General features: G+C 37.8%; 1 protein-coding gene across 3 annotated transcripts; it reads right to left on the reverse strand.

The window, feature by feature from the left end:
- Window positions 1-801: 801 nt before the first annotated feature.
- On the reverse strand, window positions 802-15,511 carry LOC133874914 (metal tolerance protein 10-like). Of its 3 annotated transcripts, XM_062312834.1 has the most exons (7): window positions 9,195-11,652; window positions 8,720-9,108; window positions 3,946-4,055; window positions 3,163-3,408; window positions 2,094-2,174; window positions 1,527-1,757; window positions 802-1,323 (listed from the first exon to the last, which is right to left on the reverse strand). In XM_062312834.1, exons 3-7 carry the CDS (start codon window positions 3,988-3,990, stop codon window positions 979-981), a joined length of 948 nt encoding a protein of 315 aa, XP_062168818.1. In that variant the 5' UTR covers window positions 3,991-4,055; window positions 8,720-9,108; window positions 9,195-11,652; the 3' UTR covers window positions 802-978. The 3 variants fall into 3 exon arrangements, with proteins under 3 accessions (XP_062168818.1, XP_062168815.1, XP_062168817.1); XM_062312831.1 differs by lacking the exons at window positions 8,720-9,108; window positions 9,195-11,652 and adding an exon at window positions 15,034-15,511; XM_062312833.1 differs by lacking the exons at window positions 8,720-9,108; window positions 9,195-11,652 and adding an exon at window positions 7,395-8,359.
- Window positions 15,512-24,806: the final 9,295 nt, after the last annotated feature.

Below are 24,806 nucleotides of genomic sequence, written 5' to 3' on the forward strand. Positions count from 1 at the left end.
GATTATTCCCAACCCATTTCATTAGAAGAAACAAGTTAATCAATATCAGCAACAATTAATACATTCTTTCTATCTTTTTTTATCTTTTTTCTTTTTTTCTCTCTCTCAATCCAAGGTCAAGTTCTTCATGCTCTCGTTTTTATAATGTTGACATGTGAATAATCAATCACAGGGAATAAAAAAAAAAACGTGGAACTCAAAAGTTGAGAAGCTTATTGAATACTCCAATAGCAATTGAGTTGAGATTTTATTTTTTTTAATCTTTTTCTATTAATGAGAAACTTAATTTATTTGAAAGGAGTCTTCATGGGTATGGTACGCTTGGGCTGATGTGTGTAGTCCTGTTTGAACTGAATGTGCGTGGGCTGGATGGAAGAAAAGGGCCCAACACGTAATCAGTTTGAAGAATTGGAACAGGGGGGATGCTATTCCAACAGATGGTACTCCACTTGTTTCATGGAGTGCAAAGTCAAAGAACGTACAGAACCAAATATAAACAAAACGGATATGCACGGAAATGAGCACAACTCCAAATGGGCACACAAGCTGTGGAAATGACCCTGACAACTCCAAAGGGATATGAGCAAGTACGTGTTATCACAGCACCGCTACCCGAAAAAAATAAAAAAATAAAAAAATAAAAATGGTGAAAAGAAAGAGAGAAAGTGGGATAAGAGAAGTTTTTGAGGTAGTTCGGTGTTACGCTAAACACCTACGTTCACCCCTAGTAATCCCCGGGATACATTGTACTCTTATTACTCCTATTTATAGGTGAAAGGTGGTAGGTGAAAACAATACAAATTAGGTAATATGATTTGATTACAATATCACGTGTATGAGAAATAATCTAATATGGAAAATATAAACCCAACATAGAAAAACTATATTCTAACATTATTTAAAGGCCCTTGTGTTTTGGAAAGGCTGGGATATGGTCATTGCGGCCAAAATGATCATCATCAGTCATCACTAGTGCCATCAAGTTGTGATCATGTGTTCAGGCCTATGAGTATACTCGAAATCTATGTGCACAAAAGCACGCTCAACTTCAGGGAGTTTCTCAAGCTTCTCTTGAAGTGTCTCACCAATATTATGTGCTTTGTTCAGAGGCATGTCTTTTGGCAAAACTACGTCAACCTCCACAAAATAATAATTACCAAAGGTATACGCTCTAACTGTGTCAATGTGCTTGATGTTTTCATGGTGGTTCCATATTAAATATGTTAGCTTTGCCAGAAACTCAGGTGGTGCTGTTCTTCCGACTAGTGACCGTACATTCTCAATGACTGTCTTCGTCCATGTATTCATTGTATATAATGCTATCTGCATCACAGGTTCAACAAATCATCATATAAAGATAGGCTAAGATTTCACTCCAAGGAGCCAACAAAAATTCCATGCTCAAGCCACTTGCACTGCACCATGCTAATGTAAGGAAAAGACGCGAAAATAAAAACTCGCAGAGTAGGATCAATCCACCAGTAAATATAAATAAAGAAAGAAAATAAAGTTGGTTATGAACTCACTAAAATAGCTCCAGTAGGATCAATCCACCAGTAATATCGGATGGCCAGGACAGCTGCTGCCAAACCAACTGAATTTGTAACAACATCGAAAAAATGATCTTGTGCATAGGTTCTAACAATTTCATTTTTGTATCTGCGACAATAGACCATGAGCACAAACTTCACAATTGTTACGGAGACCATTATACCAATCATCCATTTCTCCTTCTCGGGATCCGTTTCAGGCTTGGACTGTAATCAATACATGAAATGGAAATTATGTTAAACCAATCAGAAAATTAAATCTTTAAAACAATCATTCCAAAACGTTGAATGCACTGACTCAGACTGTGATCTAACTAGGAACTCGTACATTGGGTTGGTACTTCAAGACCTATGTCATTTTTTTTCGTGAAGTAACACTAACAGGGGACATTTTAGACCTCTGATGAGAAATTAAGAAGGGTGCTAATTTTCAAAACCCTTCTCCAACCCCACACTTTGGTTAAATGTGTCCAAGTTCACCTGTGCTCACTGCCTTCCACGTAATTAACTTAGGTTGTAGTCCATAAGAACAAAGCCGCATACCTTTGACATGAGTTGTCGAACACCCTCAATCAGTATCTGCAATCCAAGAGTTGCCATTATTGATGCAAAAACAATGATTCCCTGCAAACTCGAGATAAATTAGTATAACACAGAGCTTATACCTATCTGATGTGATTATTAGCATGCCTTGGGTCCACATTCCCATGAGTCATAGTCACTCTTGAAACAATTCCTGAAACCAATGCTATTTGTTCCCAAGACTAGATTGTTTGACCGCTTTTAATTTGACTCCCAAGACTAGGTTGTATTTATCAATAGTTGGTATACAGAAGCAAAAAGCTATGGGTCCCTCGCATTTTCTCATTAAAATAACTCTGTAAAGAAAACCAATGCTAGTTATTTATGAACTTAATAGATTCTAAGCCCAATATTCCGATAACAAAATGAGAAGTCTATAGCACGAACCTGATGAAATCTGTAGACTTGTATTACATTAATTCCAAACTTCTAGCAATAAAATAAACTGTAGCATAACACCGTTACATGCCTCTTATGCTCTTCCCTCTTAACATTTGCTGCATAAGACATAGTTGAAGCAATACTAATAACAGTGGAAATAGCATCGCGCTTTATTTCCCTCATTGACCACAAGAAGGATTGATGAAATGGAAAAAGAAAAAACATATATTCTCAAAATTACTTGGGGTTTGCAAGTTTAATTAGTTTAAGATGAATAATTTTCTTCACCAATTCGTTAGCAACCAAATGAGGCACAAACGGAACACTATACACTTACGCATGACTTCTCATTAGCAGCATTAACAAATTCTACCTATTGGAATCTGCACTTAAAAAGAATTGCAAAAAGGAAAGATGGAGGGAGCTAAAAGAGTAGTATTTTCTATTTAACTCAGCTGAATTTAAAGTATTTTTTGATAATACTTACCAAAAAAGAATTTAAAGTAATGAACAGAAAGAAGAGAATTATGCGACTTTGTGCAACTAAAACTTATCCAACTGATTGCAGGAATGGAGAACCTAAAAATATAAATTTATCCGAAGTTACTTCCGGAAGCACCAATAATTATTATTGGATTGGAAAACTTACCACTGGCTGCATCCGTTTCTTTCCAATTGGATAGTTATACTGGTTTGGCTTTCTCATGGCATGGGCAGTGAACCACAATATAAACCCTGACAAGAGATCTAAGAGCGAATCCATGGTTGAGGCAATAACTGCCAGTGATCTGCTCTGAATAGAAGCATAAACCTTTGCCACAAAGAGTACCAAGTTAGCTATGTTTGATACATATACCGCCATCTTCTCACTCTTTACAAGCTGCTTCATCTCATCCTGAGAATAATGTTTACATATATTAACAAATAAACACATATCAGTTTCTGTTTTATAGGAGACGAGAAAGATTTTAGTTGAAAAATATTGCATGGTTTATAGGGGCACTATGTTGTATATGAGGCAAGCTTGAACTTTTCATGAACCAGCTTCACAATAGGTCATAGAAAAGCAAAACATGAATTGAAATAGTTGCCATTATCAAACTAACAAATTACCAGCCTCTTTTATTCCACAAGTGCCAATTAGCACCACCATAATAAACATGCATTTAAAATCATGAACTTGAACGAATAATGAAAAGTCGAAAAGGGGAAGAAAAAAAAGAAAAAAAAAGTGGGTGGTGGGGGGGGGAGGGGTGGGTTTGGTGCATGGCCTACATGACATGCTCTATGAAATTATGTCCTCTAAACTGAATCCTGTTGAACTTTAGCAACCAGCATTAGGAATAGTTAAATCCAATAAAACATTGCCAGCTTTATGAAAGGTTCAGATTTAAAGGAAATGAAAAGAATAAAAGAAAGCACAACAACCAACCTCTGTTAGACTAGGCAGACAACCTGTTACACCCATGGTCTCCATCTCATTGAACCCTTCAAGGAGCCTTTTTTGCTTCTTGTAATAATCAGCAATCTTGTTGCGTTTCCCTACAGTCAAGAATAAATGTTTCAATTATGTCATCAACTTCTAAAGGGACAAGGAGGAGAATGGAAGCATCCAAATTTGTCAAATGCCGATGTTTCATTTTCCCAAAGAACTGAACATTTAGTACATTGTGAATAAGAAAACATTCAATGATTCTGATCTTAAAACTCCAAGTATAACAACTGAGAAAAAGAAAGAGAGCAATATATCAAATGCCTCTGCAAAACTCCCAAGAAGATCTTCCAAGTTTTCAGATCATCCATAGTTACTCTATCTATATCATCCCAAAAGAGTGAAAGGATATTCTCTAAAGCCTTCTGACTCCATCATTCAGAAATTTTAAGAGCACAAACGTATAATGCCCTTGTTGGTAAATGGAAGAGCACAACAGACATCTAACAAGAAAAAGTTTGCTTCAAAATGCAAGGGCTAAAGATCAATAGTTTATTCATGAGTGGCTGCTGTAGAACACATAACAAAGTTGAGATGATCCGACTTCGGGCCACCATTAAACAATCAGTTTGTAAGCATCAATGATTTCGGGATCATATTTTCTAGAATTTAGCTTCTCATTGGATTTGATGGCAACCATGGTCCATTTCAGGTATACTGAAGGACACAATGTTGATGAAAGTTGCTGCATCAAACTATGCTAGCTATCTATGCATGTATTTTCACCAGATATGGGATGCCACACCATTCATGGACTATTTTCCTGATTTCATGAAAGCTGAAGGACAGAACTGGATAGACTCCATATAAATGCTTTTACACCACACTATATAGTTGATGCTAAGCAGTATTTGATGGCATCATCAGAAGAATCATTAAATTGCTTTGTTACAAACTACTGTCATATATCAGTCACATTTGAAGTCCTAAAACTGCTTTGCTATTTTTTGGTCTCTAAAAGCTATGTCTCAAAAGGCTTTGCCTATAATCAAAGCTCAGTCCTCCCCACCCCATCCCCATCCTTATCTCTAGCTTCCTTCTTAAACTAGAAAAGTAAAATGCAGCCATCCTTTAACGCTGATGCCACATCTGTATGCAAACATTCCAATTGCTCGCAACTACAGAATACGATCAGTTGAAAGGATAAGCTCAATGTGGTATAAATGTTAAGATTTTGAGATCTGACTGACAATGGGGGAGAATAGTTCTCCAAGAACTTTCAAGCTTATCCACAGAAACAAGGGATTGACTCTCAAACTACCTGCCCAAATACCCCCAAGAATGGAGTAGCTGAGCGAAAAAATCGGCATCTTTGGAGGTTACCCGTGCTCTTCTCCCCGAGATGAAGGTAGCTAATACTGGTAAGAAGCTGTCTTAACTGCATGTTATTTGATTAATCGTATGTCCGTTCTAAGTGGTAAATCTCCTATTCAAGTGTTGAAACCTGACTCACCCCTGTCTTTCCTATTTCTCTTCGTGTTTTTGGTTGTGTTTGCTTTGTTGCCTCACAACAAAACAGTCATCATTTGCAATGTTAACAAGGGCCTCATGTCAAAGAAGCACGGCTGCCACCCAGCTTAAATTTATGCTTAGAAGAAGGGGTTCCCTAAGAACCTTAAATCTAATATATATAATGTAATAAAATAAAAGGTTCCCAATGTAATGCACACTGCATGTCTTTATTATTATTATTAGGGATAATTGTACCATTGCTTCCTGGGGTTGGCCTAAATTACAAATCACTCCATATGGTACAAAAAGTTCATGGAGGGTCCCTATGGTAAACTACAATTATGAATCACTCCCTGAACCTGTTTTTGTTCACCAAGTTAACAGATTCCGTTAATTTACCATGTTATACCCAATAAGAAATCGACACATGTCTATTACAATAAAAAAATATAAATAAATAAAACTTAAAAATTATTATTATTTAAAAAAAAAATTATAAAATAGTAAAGGGGTGGTTGTCAGGGGTAGCCTGGCCACGTCTGAGAGGTGACAAGTGGCCACCCCAGGCCACATGTCGATTTCTTATTAGGTATGACGTGACAAACTAATAGAATCTGTTAACTTGGTAGACGGAAAACGAGTTCAGGGAGTGATTCATAATTATTGTTTACCACGGGGACCCTCCATGAACTTTTTGTACCACAGGAAGTGGTTTGTAATTTAGGTCAACCTCAAGGACCAGTGATGCAATTATCCTTTATTATTATTGGTACTGGAAATCAGATGGCCACTGCATGCTGCTTAGGCCTAGTCAACACCAACCTAAAACAACAACCAAACTTGAATAGCACAATACAAGAAACTTCTTTTAATATCCATTTTTTCCCTAAATTCAACAAGCTTGATTTAGCAATCAAACTTCCATTATGATATTTTGACTGACTGTACGTAACAATCTAAATAGTTCTAAAACTTTCAGGCAAATATCCAGCAAACAAAATTAAAGAACATATTTGAAAGGTTGAGCTACCAAAACAGTGAAACACTGGGCTTAAAAGTTTAGTACCCTTCCATGGCATCTAAATGGGACTAAGACCTAATTAAAGTGGCAAGGATTCAATTTCTTCATGTGTATGGACGCATTACTTTCCTGCCATTTTTAACTCTACAAAGGTAAGTACAAGAATCCATCACTCTCACACATTAAGGCCCTTTTAAATGTGTTACTAGAAGGCCTAGTTACCGACGGCTTCCTGTTGTCACCCACTGATAAGCCCAGAAGGTCCAGCAGCCCACAGCCCAAACAACCAACAAGGGTTCGAGCGCACTCTTGCCAAGACGTAGCACCCAACAACTGATTCCTCACTCCGTCGGCTCAGCTAACTACCTAACCATGTCATGCGCCCCTTCCCAACAGATTTTAGGGAGGGAATATCAACATCAATAACAAATTATTGGCAAGAGTCTCTAAAACAGTAAGAGATGACAACTATAAAAAGGAGACAGCACTCACTCAAGTACGCCTAATTTTGCCTTACTAAGACTTAGCTAAATTTCCCTCTCCATTCTCACCAACTAACTTGAGCATCGGAGTGGTCTCACCAGATCTAGCTCTGGTAAACCCTTCTAACCTCTTCTCTCTCGCAGATCTCCTCTCTGGTAGGTGTCGTAAGGTCACTGTAAGTTATTGCACCAACAGTTGGCCCCGTCTGTGGGAACCGATTTTTTGTTGTTTCGAATTCCGGTTCCGAACAACAAAAGGCCTTATGCCGATCACTAGAGCACATAATTCCTAGATGAATGAAGCTAGGCTAGCTAGCACTTCCAACATGCCAGTTAATCCACTAAACCCTCAACCTACTCTTCACCTAAACCAGCTAGCTAGCTAGCTAGCTTTGAAATGCAACAACCCCAAAACACTGCTAAAATTAACGCACCACACATTCCTCTCACTACTTTGATGACCCAACTATACAAGCAGCAGTTGCTGTTCTCGAAGCCCATCTCCTTCAGCTTTCACAAAATATGACCCTCCTCCTCCAGCAAAGTCACCAAAATCATTCGGCCCCCAATCCAGAGCTAACCCATGAACATGAGTCTCCTTCGAAGGGAAATCCTCTTGAGAAGATAGCTAACCCATGTTTCATCCAGTTCCAGACGGGTGTTGACCAACTCCTACCAACCGCCGTCTAGTTCTTGAAGGGTGTTAATCAACTCTTGGCGAATGTCATCTAATTCCCTACAAGTGTTGACTAGTTCTTGTCAGGTACCGTCTAAGAGCATCCTCATCGAGCTCGGTAGTTCAAACTTTTCACCAAATTTTGCTTAAACTTCTCAAAATCTCTCCTCCATCAAACTCTTCATTCTTTCACCAAAATGGATCTTGTCAAATTCTATCGCCAAATTTAACGCTCAAAATCTATACGCCATTCTTTTTTTTATTGTTTTATCTCATTCTTGCACCTTCTTCCCTTCTTCACTGTCATCTCCCTCTGGCCTTCCTCCCTTTCTTCACGCCCAAGCCCAAGATTTTGTTTTCTACACTTGGCTCGCACTAGCGGAACCCTCGGCACCCACGGCTTCCTCAGCAACAACAGCGCCGGCGTGTCGTGCATCCAGAGAGAGACCGGCGCCAGAATCCACCGCGAGGCAGCGGTGCCCGGATCCGACCAGCGGATCGTCCTCCTCATCGGATCTGCGTTGAAAGCCGAGCTAGGTTTCTAGCTCCTCGTCCCCCTGAAATTGGTAGAAAATCCGAGCTCCTCGTCGTCGTCGTCGAAGAAAATCCCTTTTTTCTAGCTCCTCGTCGTCGGATCCGGGTTTCTAGCTCCTCGTCCCTCTGAAATTGGTAGAAAATCATAGCTCCTCATACCTCTGAAAGTCGTCCAATCTGGGTTGCCTTCAAATTGGTAGAAAAATAATTTTTTTTTTTGGTGATTGTTGTGCTTTGGGATTTGATTTAAGAGAGTGGGATGAAAATTGGTAGAAAATCCTGCAACTTAATTTGAAGTTTTTGATTACGGTAGCCGACTGTGGTGAGTGTTTTTGTTTGGAAAATTTGATGTTCATACAGTTAAATTGGTTGGTGTTCAAACTAATAAAAAACAATTTATAATTAAAATAGAGAAATGTTTAGAGAGTTTGATGTAGGAAGTGTTTCAAAAGTGAGAAATAAAATCAAAAAAGTAGATTGTTTAGGTTAAATTTGGAGAAAATTTTGGAGAGTTTGATGAGGATGCTCTAACTCCCGATGAGTATTGACCAGTTCTTGGCGGTTATCGTTGAGCTCCCAACAAGTATTATCCAGCTCCCATTGGGTTTCACCAAGCTCCTTTACAACCTTGGTCAACTTTGTCTTTTTGTCATCAAAGTCTTCTTCAATCTCTTAGATGTACTCTTGGGTATTTCCGGAACGGCAAGAAGCATTAGCATATAATCCCCGCAATAGAGTTCCTCAAGGCAAGCCTCAATTCAGCCATCTGCTTGGTCAAGTCTAACGGAGTCGGTCTGCCTGCTCCTTGACATGTCTTAATTGACCTTCGAGGACTTCCACATCAGTCAAATCACCCGACGGGCCTGCTACTGGGGCAGCGCTTGCAGGTCATCAGCTCATAGACCTCCTCCACAAAGGACCACTACTTGCAAAGCAACCTGTTGGACCAATAACGCAACAAAGTGTATTAAATCACAAACAAATATGGTCATAACTCATAAGTGAATAAGCAGTAGGTACATACCTGAGTAATAGTTTCGCGCACTTTCAGCGCTAAGTCATCAGAATCCCCAATATCTTCCTCCGAGCACCTGGTGGGAATGAAGCCTCAAAGGACTTCAACGAGATCACTTAGAAAATCAAAGGGCCCACTCTTGGCACCACCGACCTCTTCAAACGAGTATCAAACGAGTACCTTAGGATCAACTCGCTCCTGGCCATCAGTTCAAGGGCCACTCGAAGAGCCCACCGGTGTCACTACCCTTGGCTCTAGGATACCCGCCTCCAGGGGACCCTCTTCCTCTGGCAATGAAAGCCTTCCTTCATTACCACAAGGAGGCTCGATCATGCCACTCGGCGTCGCCACCAATTCTAAAATTACAGGGTCATATTTGTCAGTTTCCAGCGATGATCCCAACACGGCGGCCCCCTAAGTGTCAATATTCAATATTTGCCCCTCACTTGAAGAGAGGTTTGACCCAATTGAGACATTGAGTGACGAAGGCCACTCCTTTTACATCATTCTTCTCACTTCAGCGTAAGTGAATGGTTCGGGCGCCAAAACCAGCTGCCACTCTCCCATCAATTGTTGGTCAACCCTTGCCAAAGATGCTACCCCTTCTCTACTGGGCGCTAGTTGTACCTCCTCAACCAACGATGACCCGCTCTCCTGACGATCGCCGTCAGAATCACTAGATCCAACTACATGTCTCTGGCTCGTGTGGTCGAGCAATGATTAGAGGGTTAATATTCAACGAAGATCACTCTCCAAAGGGTTCTTCCAGAATCCCCGTTCCGACAAAAGGTTATTTGCTTGAGAAACTCAATAAGTCAAACTCATCGAGATCCAGTTGATCAAAAAGGTCAACGTGGGGAGCATGCTTACAATACTACTCCAAATGGGCTCGGGCTGCCTTCTGGTTGAGCCTAGTGGGTGTGCGATTGTTGGTACCAGGAACATATTTGCGCCTTAGCTTCAATTGATGTTCCCGCTAGAACACTTTCGGAAGATGTCTGCTCTTCGAAGAGCCAACACCTAAGTCGACGCCCTGAATGGAACTTCAATTTCCTTTTACGAGGAGCGTCAATCCCCGTCGGCACACCACCTTCCTAACATGGCACGACAAGAGAATTGTGCCCCCATGGCTCGAGTCATCTCATCCTCAATTCCTTCTTCCCGACGGTCATCAACGATAGGTGGGTTTTCAAAATGCCATCATCATCATCGTCCTCATTGATAATTCTGTAAGGATGAGATGGCGCACCTACCCCTGTTCCCTGACCTTCAGTCGGCCTGTGAAAACAACGGCCCAACAGGTGTTAGGCTTGGCACGTAAGTGGTGTTGTGCCTTTCAGCAGTAGTCTTTCGCCAAACAACGATGGGGACATCATCTTCATCTTCTTCCTCCTACCGGATGTCAGCAGCCGGTGGGCATGCCACAACCAACGGGCATTCGGTGACCGACGGGCGTACAATTGCAACTGCCTCCCCAGAGCCTCTATCCAATGGCTCAGAAACCCCTGCCTTCTTTTTGGGCTTCTTCTTCTTGACTTGGTCATCTCTTGGCCCACCGGCGATATTCGACGCCTCCTCAACATGGGCCTTGACGGACTTCTTCTTGGGCGCTCCTTTAGCTCCCCCCATAGCAGGACATTTCTTTTGGAAAACAGAAGGGGAGGCACGTCCCGCTAGCTTGGACCGAGAAGCTTTGATCGACAACGCTTTTGCTATAACACCTGGTTATGAACCATAAAGGCAGAATTTGTTAGTTGCAGCTGCAACCCTTCTTTTCCTTTCTTTCTGCTCTTCAGCTGAGAGCTTACTCAATCCCTAGTACCCTAGGGCCTCTTCCAGGTACTCGTCTCTTAACACCCAGTCAAGATCAACCCACCGGTTCTTTTTCTCTCCGTCCTCACTTTGCGCCCACGCCAACAGTCGCTCTAATCGTGCCCCCTGCTGGTCGGTGATAAGCAATTTCTCAGTCGATGCCACCGTCAAACATATGTTAAGTGGAGAAAAAAATAAAAATTGCTGCTACTGTTACCTCCTTTGTGGGGAACTCCCCACCTACAGTTAAAAGCTTTCCCATCGGTCCAAACCGGCACCAAAAGCGTAAAAAGAATTGAGTGTCCCAGTTCTTCAAACTAGATAACCTCCACGGGAAGACGACCAACCGTCAGTCTTGACAGTGAGAGTGGAAACTCAACACCCCAGGGTGTTTCCAAAGGGGAAGGGGCTAATGCATGTACAAGAACATGGCAGGAGAAAGTTCTTACGACCTTCTTCCATGAAAATTTTTGACCAGACTACGCAACTTGCAATCATGATCAGCTAAGCGTCGGGTATCAACTGAATAGGAGCCAAAACAATAATGGAGCGAAGCAACGACGAATCTCCTCCAGCATCATCATCCTTGTCTTCGATCGCCAACTACCCCCAACGAATCCACCAACTGCACCATCATTGACAGATCCTTGACCACCAGTCACCACCATTAGCCATGGAAAACTCTAACCAGATAGAGATGAAAGAAACATTGGTGACTACAACGACGGAGAGTTGCGACGGGAATAATGAACGAAGGAGGGGAGAAGAAAGCAAAATGCCAAAACTTGAGAAAGTGAAAGTAAGAAAGGAAGAATGGCCATTCAAAACCCTTTTATTCACGTAGTACGCGTGAATCAAGGGGACCGTCGGACCGACACCAACATACATTTTTTTAATTTCAAAAACAGTCCTCCGATTGATGCTCCGTCGCCACATGTCGTTCATGGGGGAAGGCGCCGCACTCAGCACAACACCCATCGGTTCCCAATGCATCTAGCATTGTGGCGCCACCTGACGTCATGGGTTACCTGTCTTCGACAGGCAACGACACCGTTTCACAACCAAAAGCATTAATTGCATACCCATCAAATCCCTCATTATTCAGACACTTTGCAACGTATTTACGACCAGAAGCACGAGTCAAATTCTTAACCATGGGATTTGATTCTTGCACTGCACTATCACAACAACTGCATGAATTTCACCCTCATATGAGAGGTTGTTGTGTAATTGTTATATTGGTGTTGTAAATCTAACATTTTCCCTTAACCATTAGAAGGCTCCAACTATCATGGCTTCGCGGGACTAATCAAAGTCCTGTTGGCCCCCACCACAGCCTTGTAGACAAAATTCCCATGAACAACTATCAGCCAAATCATTCAAGAAAATTGGAAGGCCTAGAGCATTCCTAGTAGCCTCACCAAATTTTACTCACCAAAATAACTAAAAATCACTTTTTTCTATTCTGGTGAGCCACTTTATTAAAATTCCCCCAGCAGCCTCACCATTTTAACTAGTCAATATTCACTATTCCATTTAAATAATAATTTTTTCATATATATATATATATATATATATATATATATATATATATATATATATATATATATATATATATATATATATATATATATTTTTATATAATCTTTTTACAAAAAATCATTCATATCCATGAAATAATGACAATATCGTGTGAGAGATGGGAGATGGGAGAAGAAAATGAGAGAAAAAAAGAAAAAAAGTGTGCTAATCATGTGAGAGAGAAAGGTGAAACAAAATTTGGTGAGTGGGTTGTTGAGTGAAAATGTCTGGTCTAATTTGACTAGTAATTTCAGTCATCAAATTTTTTTGGTTAAAATGGTGAGGCTGCTGGGAGTGGTTTTTAAGAGTTTTCATCAAATTGGCTCACCAAAATAGCTAAAAAATTAATTTGGTGAGGCTATTAAAAATGCTCAATAGCCTCACAAAAATAATTTTTTAGCTATTTTGATGAGCCAATTTGATAAAAATCCTAAAAAACCACTCCCAGCAGCCTCACCATTTTAACCAAAAAAAATTAATGACTGAAATTACTAACCAAATTAGATGAGGCATTTTCACTCAACAACACACTTACCAAATCTTGTTTCACATTTCTCTCTCACATGATTAACACATTTTTTTTTTCCTTTTTTCTCTTATTTTCTTCTCTCATCTCTCATCTCTTACACGATAATGTCATTATTTCATGGATATGAATGATTTTTTGTAAAAAGATTATATAGAGAAAAAATAAATAAATATGAAAAAATTATTATTTAAATGGAATAGTAAATATTAATTAGTTAAAATAGTGAGGCTGCTAGGAAAATTTTAATAAAGTAGCTCACCAGAATAGAAAAAAGTAATTTTTAGTTATTTTGGTGAGTAAAATTTGATGAGGCTAATAGGAATGCTGGGCCTACAAACAAAATTTTCATGAACAATTATCAGCCCAATCGTTCAAGGAAATTGAGGAACTACTGAAGGGCTTAGTTATTGACGATCTTCCAATGGTCGCCCACCAATAAGCCCATAAGGTCTGGTGGCCCACAACCTAGACAGCCAACAAGGATTCGAGCACACTCTTGACAAGACATAACGCCCAACGGCCAATTTCTCACTCCGCCAACTCAACTAATTACCTAACCACGCCATGCATCCCTTCCCAACAGATTTAGGGAGAGAATCTCCACGTCAACAACAAATTGTTGGCAAGAGTCCTTCAAACCATAAAGATGAAGGGTAGGAGACAATGGCCTATAAAAAAGGAGAGGTCACTCACTCACTCACTCATGTACACCAAATTTTACCTTATTAAGACTACTAAAATTTCCTCTTTGTTCTCGCCAACTGACTTGAGCGGTCCCGCCGGACTTGTTCCGACAAACTCCTCTAACCTCTTTTCTCTCTATCAAATTAATAGACGGCGTGAGGTAACGGTAGGTCACTGCACCAACAGTTACGTAGGTGCATGTAGTTGCTTGTCATAATCAACTTTCCAAAAGTTGCATTCTTTTTTTTGCTAAGCATTCCAAAGGTGCAATATTGACCCCAAATATATCATGTTCAAAGTAAATTGTGCCACAATGAGCCAATAGAATGAACATTCAAGACTCCATTTAGAGAGCCCAAACTACAGAGAATTCTGCGTTAATGAAAATTTAACACTTGAATTTCATCAAAAGATGGGTCAATAGAAAAAAAAAAGCTAAGCACCAACTCTTTTCTTTTGATATTGGCAATACCATAAAGAAGCCTGGGCCAAGGCCTTGGCCCAATTAACACCTAAAGGCCTACGCCATGAAAAAGGTCTGTTTTTGCAGATATGTTTATATAAACGTTACGAGATCCCCACCTCAGCCCATAAAATGAGCACCTAATTCCCCTCCCATTGGGCCAATAGGCCACCACAGGCAGATAAACATAACCATCACATATTCCGAGTCATATGGATCAGAAACTCGGCGGGACTGAGCCAACTCAGTTATCAAGTCAAAATCAAAAGAGGAAAAAAAAAAAAAAAAAAAAGATGTACCCCACCCCCACACGCGCGCACATATATATGTATGGCCTATGGGGACGCACATGTACATATACAGATTATTTATTCATTTATTTATTTTTAAGGATAAACCTCGCCCCGTATACGGATTGGGTAAGACTCGATTTCGCCTGCAGGCGTGACCCAGAAACTGTTTGCAGATTCGAATGTTATACGTGATTGGATGCCACCAACTCCAAGGCATTTTACCACTTTGGCGTCAAAGGATTTTTTTTTTTATAAATAATAATAATTTTTATTAGAGAAAGAGGATATTCCACTTACAAGAAGAAGTATACAAGAAAACAAGAATACCAGATACCAAAGAACTAGCTGCTATACAAGAGAAACAAGAGCACAAAGAACTGGCTGCTGTTACAGCGCAAAGAATTTTTGAAGCAAATAATTGGTTTCTGAACATAATACGAAATATATATGGACGTGATCACAAAAATGAGAAGAAGGCTTAATTACTTGTGGTACGAAGAAGGCGGCGAAGATTGTAGGAACCATGATCGCCATCTCCTCTCTCTGGCAGTGACGGGAATTCCTGTAGATTGATTCTCCACGACGATGTCTCGCATCCTGAATCCGGCTTAACGTCCGGTACCAGAAGGGGCGACCTTCTGCCCTCATGTATTGCATCAATGCCATCAATCCCATTCTCTTCCATGATGCGCTTGTCTCCCTCTCTCTCTCTCTCTCTCGTTCTCTCTTTCTTTCTCTCTCAAACGCAAAAGAACACAATCTCTCTCTCTCTCTCTCACTCTCTCTCTCTCCTAGGCCTAGCCGCCTAGATCCAGTTTTCCTTCAAAAAAATATTTCACAAAATAGCGAGTGTTATCAGTTATGGCAACTCCAAGTAAAGCGTGCAAAAATATGAAGTTTCGAGTCTTGGAATGTGGGAATATTTATATACATAAAGACAAATGTCGAATATGGAACAGAATTTGACAAAAGAAAATAAATTGTCATTTATATATATCCCAAAGAAGATAAATATCAATTTCGACATTTACATATATAAAGACAAGTTTCGAGTCTGTGGTCCCTTCCAACTCTCTCTTCAGAATATTCACTTTCTGTAGTCCCTTCTAAAAAAACATTTTAGGAAATTGGGATTATACATTTTATTTGTGCAGCGTGACAGGATAAAAAAATAAAAAAATAAAAAAATAAAAAAATAAAAAAAGAAAAGAAAAGAAAGGAAGAAAGAGAGAACGAGAGAGAGAGAATTATCCTCCAAGGACGCAACCCCGAAGTAGAAGTGATAGAAGGTCCTAGAAAGTGAGCTGGAGCAACTGTGCGGTTAATCTATCAGCCTTTGTTGAAAAATATCTTTGCACATAATTCCTGTACAACTACTCATATGGATGAGGCTTATGTATGTGATTCAGGAAAGTTGTGCAACTAGTCACTTCTCATTTTTCTTAGACTACTCCTAACCATTTCTCTCTATTTCTCTAAACAAAGTCATTTTTTTTTTTTTTGTATTAATAAACAATTTTATTTAAAAAAAAAATTGAACAAAATCTTTCAAAAATACTTTTACTTTGACTATTAAAAAACTAAATTTATCATTTATAATTATTAATCAGTAAAAATTAGAAAACTAGCAGCCACCCCAGAGGTCGACGGGGTGGCTGCAAGTCACCTTCAACCACCTCTAGGGGTGGCCTGCAGCCCCCTCAACCATCTCTTTTTTTTCTTTTAAAAAAAATTAATTTAAATTCTTTAATTTTTTAAATTTTTTTAGTTTTATATATTTGTATATTTTTTTATTATGAGTGACATATGACGTTATTTTATTGACTATGATGTGGCACACTAATAAAATCCGTCAAGTATTTTTACAAAATTTGACAGCAAAAAATAAATTGTCATTTATATATATATATATATATCCCAAGAAGCTATCTCTTCATTTTGGTACTTCAAAAAAAAAAAAAAAATTATTACAAATCAAGTAAACCAGGAAATGATTTTACATTTTTTCTCTAAATTATTTAAATGGGGATTTTTTATGCAAGTGTTGGAAAGTACTAGACTAGAAAGTGTTAGAGGGCCTGACCTTTGGTGCTCATTTCGGACAAAGGAAGAAAAAAGAGGAAGCCAGCAGAGACAACAAGTCAGGAAGAGGAGATCAAGACAACCAAAAAGGAGGAGGAAGAGGGGTTAACACTAAAAAAAACTAAAAAATTTACGAATAAAATTTCTTTTTAAAGAATTTTGCAGGGGCATTAGCTCCATAACTGCATCAAGAGCCTATTACTTCGCAACTGGTACTTATTTAAATGTTTGTTAAACGAGTCAGACGAATTGGATTAACTCAACACAATTATTTATCAAATGAATCTTGTTGTATTATTTGCTTATTTTAATGGGTCGCATTAGAATAACTTTTAATATGTTGGGATAAACTAAAATCCAAAAAATGATAAACATTCAACCGTCTCTCTTGTTAGTCACTTTTTAATAAAAAAGTGTATTTTAATTATAAAAAATGAAAAAATAGAAATATTTTTTTATATTTTTTAATTAAAATACACGCAACGGACAAAGAACGATTAAATGTCTCGTGTCTATCATTTTTCCTAAAGCTCACACCACACTTCAAAATAGGCAATCCTACTTTAAAATAAGATTTTTTTTATAATTATTATTTCTTTTTTATTTGTTGTTATCATGTGTTCCGCAAAAAATATACTACATTCGGTACACAATCTCTGTCGGACATAAATATCGATCCCTGTCATGTCTGTGTCAAACTTTCATCGGAATCTATGCTTACTGGCCCAAAAAAGAAAAAAAGTAATAATAATTATAAAAAAAATCCTATGCTTGCTTTGCATTATTCGGTGATACTTTGATGCTTATTTTTTCTTCTGGGCGGTGATGCTTTGGTGGTTGAAAACATTAAATCTTTAATATATTTTTGTTTTTGCTAGGCATCATTTCGTCGTTAATTGAATGACTTATAACACACTTAAACATTAACAAAGAAAACTAAATAATAATCTTATCTCATGTCATTACTTAATTGCGTCACCTATTATTATTATTTTTTTTTTTTTCATTTTTTCATGCACCATATCTATCTATCCGGCTCTTCGAATCCTATAAAGTAGTCGAGGTTATTTTTTAAAAAATAAAAATAAAAATTAAGTAGTCGAGTTGATTCTTTGAAAATTACGACGAAATTTCGTAAAGTAAGCAATTCCCAATAGCACTCATGAGTTGTGAGGTAGGTTGTGTTTGAAAGCATAAGAGTAGAATGGATGTGAAAAAACATTTCACTTTTGGGAAAAGCCAAGAGGATCATATTCTTATATAGGCCTTAATCTTATTTGTAATGAGCGTCTTATGTTGGAACTGTCGGGAGCTTGAGAACCTCTGGACAGTTCGAAACTTTCACCAAATGGTGAAGAAGAAGAAACCCAATTTAATTTTCCTCACGGAAACCAAAATGATGAATAAAAAAGTCTACTTTGTGAAAATAAGATTGAGTTTGATCATATGTTCGTGGTGGACAACAGGCCCGTAGTGGTGGTCTAGTTCTACCATGGAGAAATTTAGTTGAATTTGATATCCAAAATTATTGCATTAGGCACATCAATGATGTGATCAACGATGAGTGATGAGTTGGGGTGGAAGGTTAATGGAATTTATGGACATCCAGAGGTTGCAAGACGGAAGGAAAAATGGTCGTTTCTGCAGCATCTTTCCTACATGTTGCCTACACCATGGCTCTGTGTAGGGGATTTCAATGAAGTTTCAACTTTGGCAGAAAAACAGAGAGTTGCTCCTTGATCCCGCAGTCAAATGGAAGCCTTCAAAAGAGCCTTAGAAGACTGTAAACTAAGTGATTTGGGGTACAAGGGTTCCAAGTTTACCTGGAACAACGGTTGCGCAGGCAGAGAATTTACAAAAGAGCATTTGGATAGAGGGGTTGCTAATAAAGAATGGTGTGAGATACACAGTAATGTGACAATCTCTGTGTTAGCATGCCGTAGTTGTAACACCCCTAAACCGTTAAGGGTTATGTTCGTCCATTTCCTTACACAAAACTGCAAAGATTCATAAGGTCTGCCAGATAAACTAGCCAATATACTAAATTAAATAAATTTCTAGAAAAAAAAAAAAAAAAAAAAAAAAAAAAAAAAAAAAAAAAAAACAATTTTTAAACTCAGAGCTTCAAAAATATGTGGAAACGAGTGTTTCGAAAATAGCCATTATGTTTAATACAATAAATGAAAATCCAGAGAAAATTAAATTTATCGCGCAAGTGCACATATTAAGATAATTGAAATGCAACGTCCTAATGCAAGCTTAGATCCCATTCCGGCCGCCTAGGTCCCTCTACTCATAACCTGAAAACAAAACAAAATAAGGGTGAGCGAGAAATGCTCAGTAAGGTAACCCCCAACCATAAAACGGTTGAGTTAAATTCATTTTCTTCAAAATGATTATTAAACAAACTTGAGATCAAAAATTTCCTTAATATAGAATATAAATTCGGCATTTTTCGTAAAGCATAAAATTACTGGTTGATAAATAAACTTCTCATATCTAGAGCCCATGTACACTATTACGCCCTGTATACTTAGTGACCATGGCAGGTAACTGTGGCCATAGCTGCCCCGTCAGCTAATTAATCAAAGTGCACTTAGCATGATTTGGAGACGGTTTCCGCCTTCTCAACGTCCTTCAGCGGTTGCGCTTCCATCTCAAGCAACAGTACCGAACTTAATCCTCTGTGAATCTCTGTCAATATCTCTGGGGCCAAAATAATAGTCTCCTTCACACACGTGCCTCATTTATAAAAATATTTTTCCTTCTCATAAATTATTCTTATTCTTTTCACTATGTTTGGTAACTCTTGAGGCAACGTGTAGAAGGGTTTTTACACTCCTCTTTTCATTAATTTCAAAAAGAAGTAACTTCCCATCTCGGGAACCAAATAAGCAATTTACTATAATTGGGAAGTCCTTTATAACTAAAGCTTCTCTTAAAACCATTGATTTCAAGAATATCATTTCTACCAACAACTTTCATCTCAAAACTATTTTAAAACAATCATTCATGCATCAATATAAATTTGAAACACATAACGAGAACAATTATTCGTAAATATGCTAGAATCAATGGATAAAATAATATGACATAAAATAATTTTAAAAGAGGTAAATGATCCCTTACATCTCTGAACGCAGTACGTTGTTGAAATATTTCGACAGCTAGCTAATCACCTGGTACAGGTTTAAATAAATTAATACAATATACTAGTCACTGGACGACACTCTGACCTCACTATGGCTCGTCTTGCAAGCCTATTGAGAATGGACTAACCCAATATATTTAGATAATCATTCTACACTGTGTACATGTGTTAAAACATATTACAAGAAGGTATTTGTATGTGTTATACACTTAAACTGTGAAATCTAGTTATTTCAAACCTTTGGATGAAATCATGAAACCACGTATTAAAATCATTGAGGTAGTGCACGGCGTGTAGAAAATAGTTTCAAACTCTATGTATGTATTCTATACTAGCTGAGACTTATGGCTGAAAAAGGAGTTCTAGATATATATAGGTGATGCATAAACCGGAAAGTATGAAAATTTCAGGGAACGAATTTTGTCCTTGTAGTGGCATCTTGCTTATGAAAATAATAAATAGTTTCCTAAAGGGATTCACGTGACAGTGTGTGCTAATAATAAGACTACAGTTTGAAATATGTGTATATATAAAAGAAAATAAAACCAAGGCTAGAAAGGCACAAGGACAATGAGAACCCAAATAAAGGTGGTACAAAGGAAGAGAAAAGTCAAACAAAAAAAATCAAATAACCAGTAAGGGCTGTAGGTAGTGACGTTGATAGGAGAGAAAATTAAACAATTGCTTTTGACCGAAAAGTGTACCAAGGCAAGGTGAAAAGAAAATATCCACCCAAGCTTTGATGGTTACTGTAAAAAAAAAAAAATAGTAAAGAATACAATACAATACAGCGACATCTATATCGATTATGAAAAAGAAAGAAGCATGTTTTGAACTAAAAAGAATTAGAAACAGAGAAAGAGACAAGGGTTCACCTTGTTACAAAAACCAAAGTCGTGCGAAAACCGAAGTTGTGCGAAAGAGATATGGAGGGGCGGCTGTAAGAAGGCGCATTTATAAGCTGAGGGTTTGTTCTTTTTGCATGGTATGGCTAGGGTTTTGAGAATATTAGGATTTTATAAAATAAAAAAAAAAAATGATATAACTTATTAAATATAACAACTGCCTTTAATAATATTATACCTCAAAAAAAAAAAAAAAAACTAAAGATCCGGTATTTAATAAAATATAAGAGCAGATATTTTATTTAAGATAAATTAATATATAAAAATAAAATATAAAAAAAAAATCATGTCTAATATTTAAATTATATGGTGTCCAATCTCATAGGTAGTAATTAACCATTTTACTCTAGTAAGAAGGTCGGGGTTATTACAATCTCCCCTCCTTATAAGAATTTCGTCCTCAAAATTCGGTAATCGACTACAACAGTAGCTACGGAAAGTACCTGAGGTGTCAGAGTTGTACTAGGGTCAGTCTACGTCGTCCACTACATCCGATGGTTCGTAAAAGAATACATCTTCTTCTGGATAGTAATAGATGAGGGGGTCCTCCTCTGGATCGGGTTCTATAACGCCCCGCTTTTACATAAGTGAATTTTTTTAAATTTTCACGTGACATTACTAACTTATCAGAGTTAAATATTGGCAACAGATTATATATAGATATAATACAGACTTGGGAATTAAAATGACACTTCAAAGCTTCTACTAAAATACCTCAAAATAGATATAATAAGTAGTCAGTATAATTATACAAGCAGTAGTAGTTATGCCTCACAGGGCATAAATAGTCATACTAGCCAAAATATCTGAGGTTTAATAACTACATGACTGTAGAATTATAAATATTGTCTTAAACTAGGTTAATGAACTACAACAGGATAGTTCACAAAAAGAACGCAGTCTAGCTTCAAAAACTAGTATTAGGAACCATCTATGAGTCTGGATAGTCCTGATATTCTTTTTCTTCATATCCTGTATTATTACACAATACAGAGAGGAAAATAACAACACAAAATACTAAAGTGAGTCCGTTGTTTCCCATAATAATATAAATGCTGATTTATTTAATAAATGCAACATAATGCAATGGCTTTATAATCACATGTATATGCAAAATATAATCTATGGTCGTGAATCGTAGACATAGATTGAATATAAACATAATCATAAAGCAATGACAATTTTAAGTGCAGAGTTTTAGGTATTTCCCTTTTTCCACTCCTCTGTTGGCCTTGGCACGGTTAGCGTTTTATTTGAAGCCTTGGCTTCCTCTCTTTAACTTTTAATTATATTCTTTGGGAGCCTTGGCTCCTGGAAACATTGGTTTTCCTAGTGACCTTAGTACACCAGTTTTTGTATTTATTATTTTCTTTTCAGGTACTTCCTCATTCACTAAGAACCTTGGAACTCTAGTGAAGCCTCATGTACCCACTGTGGATCTGGATCCAACAGCTTGTTATTATACAGATTATTAAAAATAATAAAATATGCAAAACCACATGCGCAAACAGTACGTAAAGCAGTAAACACAATATTATAGGAAAAATCAACTAGTTTCGTCCTCAGCAAGTATAGAGATACTTACTAGTTTACTTCAACGGTTGTCCTCAAAAACTGCATAATCATAATCATGCAATAATAATAGATTAATTAAAGGTATTACAAAACAATTATTATTATCACTATATTTATTCTCATGAAATTATTATAACAATCATTCTAGTACTTTCATTTATAAATTAGATGACGTAACAGTATTGCTATTTGGTTCTCTTAATTATGATATTGATCGCCATTTTAGATTATTGAGTAATGAAACTACTATAAATACAATCAAATATCTTCTTTTACTAACCAATAGTTCCAACTATATATATATATATATATATATATACACACACATGTATACACATATATTTACATATAACTCACACACATAAACATATACTTCTACATAAGATATACACTTCTTTTACTCCAAACATATTCACCTTATTCACACATTCATGGTTCTTAACAACACATTCAAATGCACCCATTTCAGCACACATACTTGCTGTACACACTCACTATTTCTTCTTTTGAAGCACACAAGCACATATCTCTTTCTCCTTCATGCACACACATCCACTCACATACTTATCAACATCACACACAAACACTTTTATACTTGATTTTGCTTGCTGGTTTTGTCTTGAAAGAACAATAGAGATCCATAAATATATATACATATACATAACCGATTATTGCTTCTTCAAAGTAGTAAAACAAGTCACAGTTTAACGTAAGAAAGGATTGCTTATTCTTTGAGAAATTTGGGAGAGAAATCACTTACTGCTGCTGCTGCTGCTTTATAGTGACTCAAATGAGGATAATGAGTTGCTTGTCTAAACCAGAAAATTCCAACCAACGACACTTTGTTTTCTTGGCCTAAAACAGGGGTTGTTTTTCACTTGGTTCCTGTTGGTTTTAGGTGCTGGTTTTGGGGTGATAAGAGGGCAATTTTAGGCTCTAATTTAACTTACTAGGTGCTTGAAAACATGATGAAGCAAGAAGATTTTCAAGCTTAGAGTTTCTGCATTGAAATAGAGAAGGAGACAGCAAGAACGTGAGAAGGTGTTTGGGCTGAAATCTTGGTTTTTGTTCATGGAAATCAATCACCCATGCATCTTATATATAGCAACCTTGAAGGGTTGAGATCAAGCCAGAAAGAAGACACTTCAATGGTCGGATTTAAGCCAAACAATACCCCAAATTCGTATCCCAAATCCCATAGGTCACTATTCCACATCTTTAGACATTGATTGCTTGATATCTATGGAAATCTAGTTGGTTTGGAGCCAAATTGGGCTAACTAGACTAACTAAAATGGATATGGTCGTCTGGAACCGAGAATAGTGTGGGTTCAAGAATCAAAGATTGAAAATCGCTCATTGCTGTTTACACGTAAACTGCACCACACTGGATAATTAAGTCGCTCAATCGACTATTCGGTCGCTCAATCTACTTCGACCCAGAATCGCTCGATTGACTATAAAGTCGCTCGATTGATTCTATTTCCCAGCTATTATTCTATCGCTCAATCAATTTAATATCCGATCGATCGACTTTGCTTCCAAAGTCGCTTGATCGACTTTGGTTAGTAATATCTTCACTAATCCGATTTCTATACACACACACACACACATACACACACACACACATATATATATACAATTCTATTTAAACTAGCAATAATAATTATTAGGCCTTATACTTATGCATGCATATGCACATATTCTCATTCATGCATTATTATCCTAAACGTAGTATTTTCCCGGGTATTACAGGTTCTTCTTCTGGTACCCATAATGGGCCTTCTTCAAAGCTAAAGTTAGAGTGACGTGCACTCCCTTCGTCCGTGTCGTCATTGCCTAGAATTTTTATTTGTTCCTCCTAACGCGAAATTTTTGTTTCGTCCTTGCCGATAAGCGGAGCATATGGAATTACATCAAAGGTCGGGCTCTTCCTGCTTAGTGTGTGTTTCAACTCCTTAATAAATCAGGCCCATGCCTGATGTGGTCAAGAACTAGGACTGTGCGCTTTGGTTCGTCTGGTGTTTGCCCTAAGGTCGTTATTGCACGTGTTAATCGAATAGTTAAATAATAGGCATACTCAATTCCAATAACTACAAAAAGAAGGGAGAGAGAAAAATATTAATGAATCCTAATTCATGGAATTTATGACATCCAAGACAAGCTTTATCTACCTCAACTTCCTTGCTCGGTTACTTGGCAAACAAATACGGATATTTGTCACGCATAGTCTCCTCTAGTTCCCACGAAGCTTCCTTTGGCGAGTGGTGGTTACTCCACATTACTTTGACCATTGGGATTCATCTTGGGCATAATTTGTTCTCTTTCTTATCAATGATCTCCATGGGTACCTCCTCGCATGACAAATTTTCCCGTAAGGGAATCGTTTCAACCTCCAACACGTGTGAGGGGTCTGCAACATATTTTTGTAATGCTGATACATGGAAAACATTGTGCACTCCGGACAGATGTGGCGGCAATCCTAAGCGATATGCTAAAGGGCCAACTCAATCCAAGATTTTGTAGGGTCCAATGTATCGAGGGTTT

The sequence above is a fragment of the Alnus glutinosa genome, chromosome 8 (genome assembly GCF_958979055.1).
Source record: "Alnus glutinosa chromosome 8, dhAlnGlut1.1, whole genome shotgun sequence".
In the NCBI taxonomy this organism is placed as follows: Eukaryota; Viridiplantae; Streptophyta; class Magnoliopsida; order Fagales; family Betulaceae; genus Alnus; species Alnus glutinosa.

Bases quoted from the DNA above. Each gene is read 5' to 3' on its own strand.
- LOC133874914 (XM_062312831.1), bottom strand. From the start codon at position 15,232: ATGGAAGAGAATGGGATTGATGGCATTGATGCAATACATGAGGGCAGA. The intron at 2,175-3,162 runs GTAAGTTTTCCA...TCGAGTTTGCAG, and splicing joins AGAAACGGATGCAGCCAGTG to GGAATCATTGTTTTTGCATC. The intron at 1,324-1,526 runs GTGAGTTCATAA...CCTGTGATGCAG, and splicing joins ATCCTACTGGAGCTATTTTA to ATAGCATTATATACAATGAA.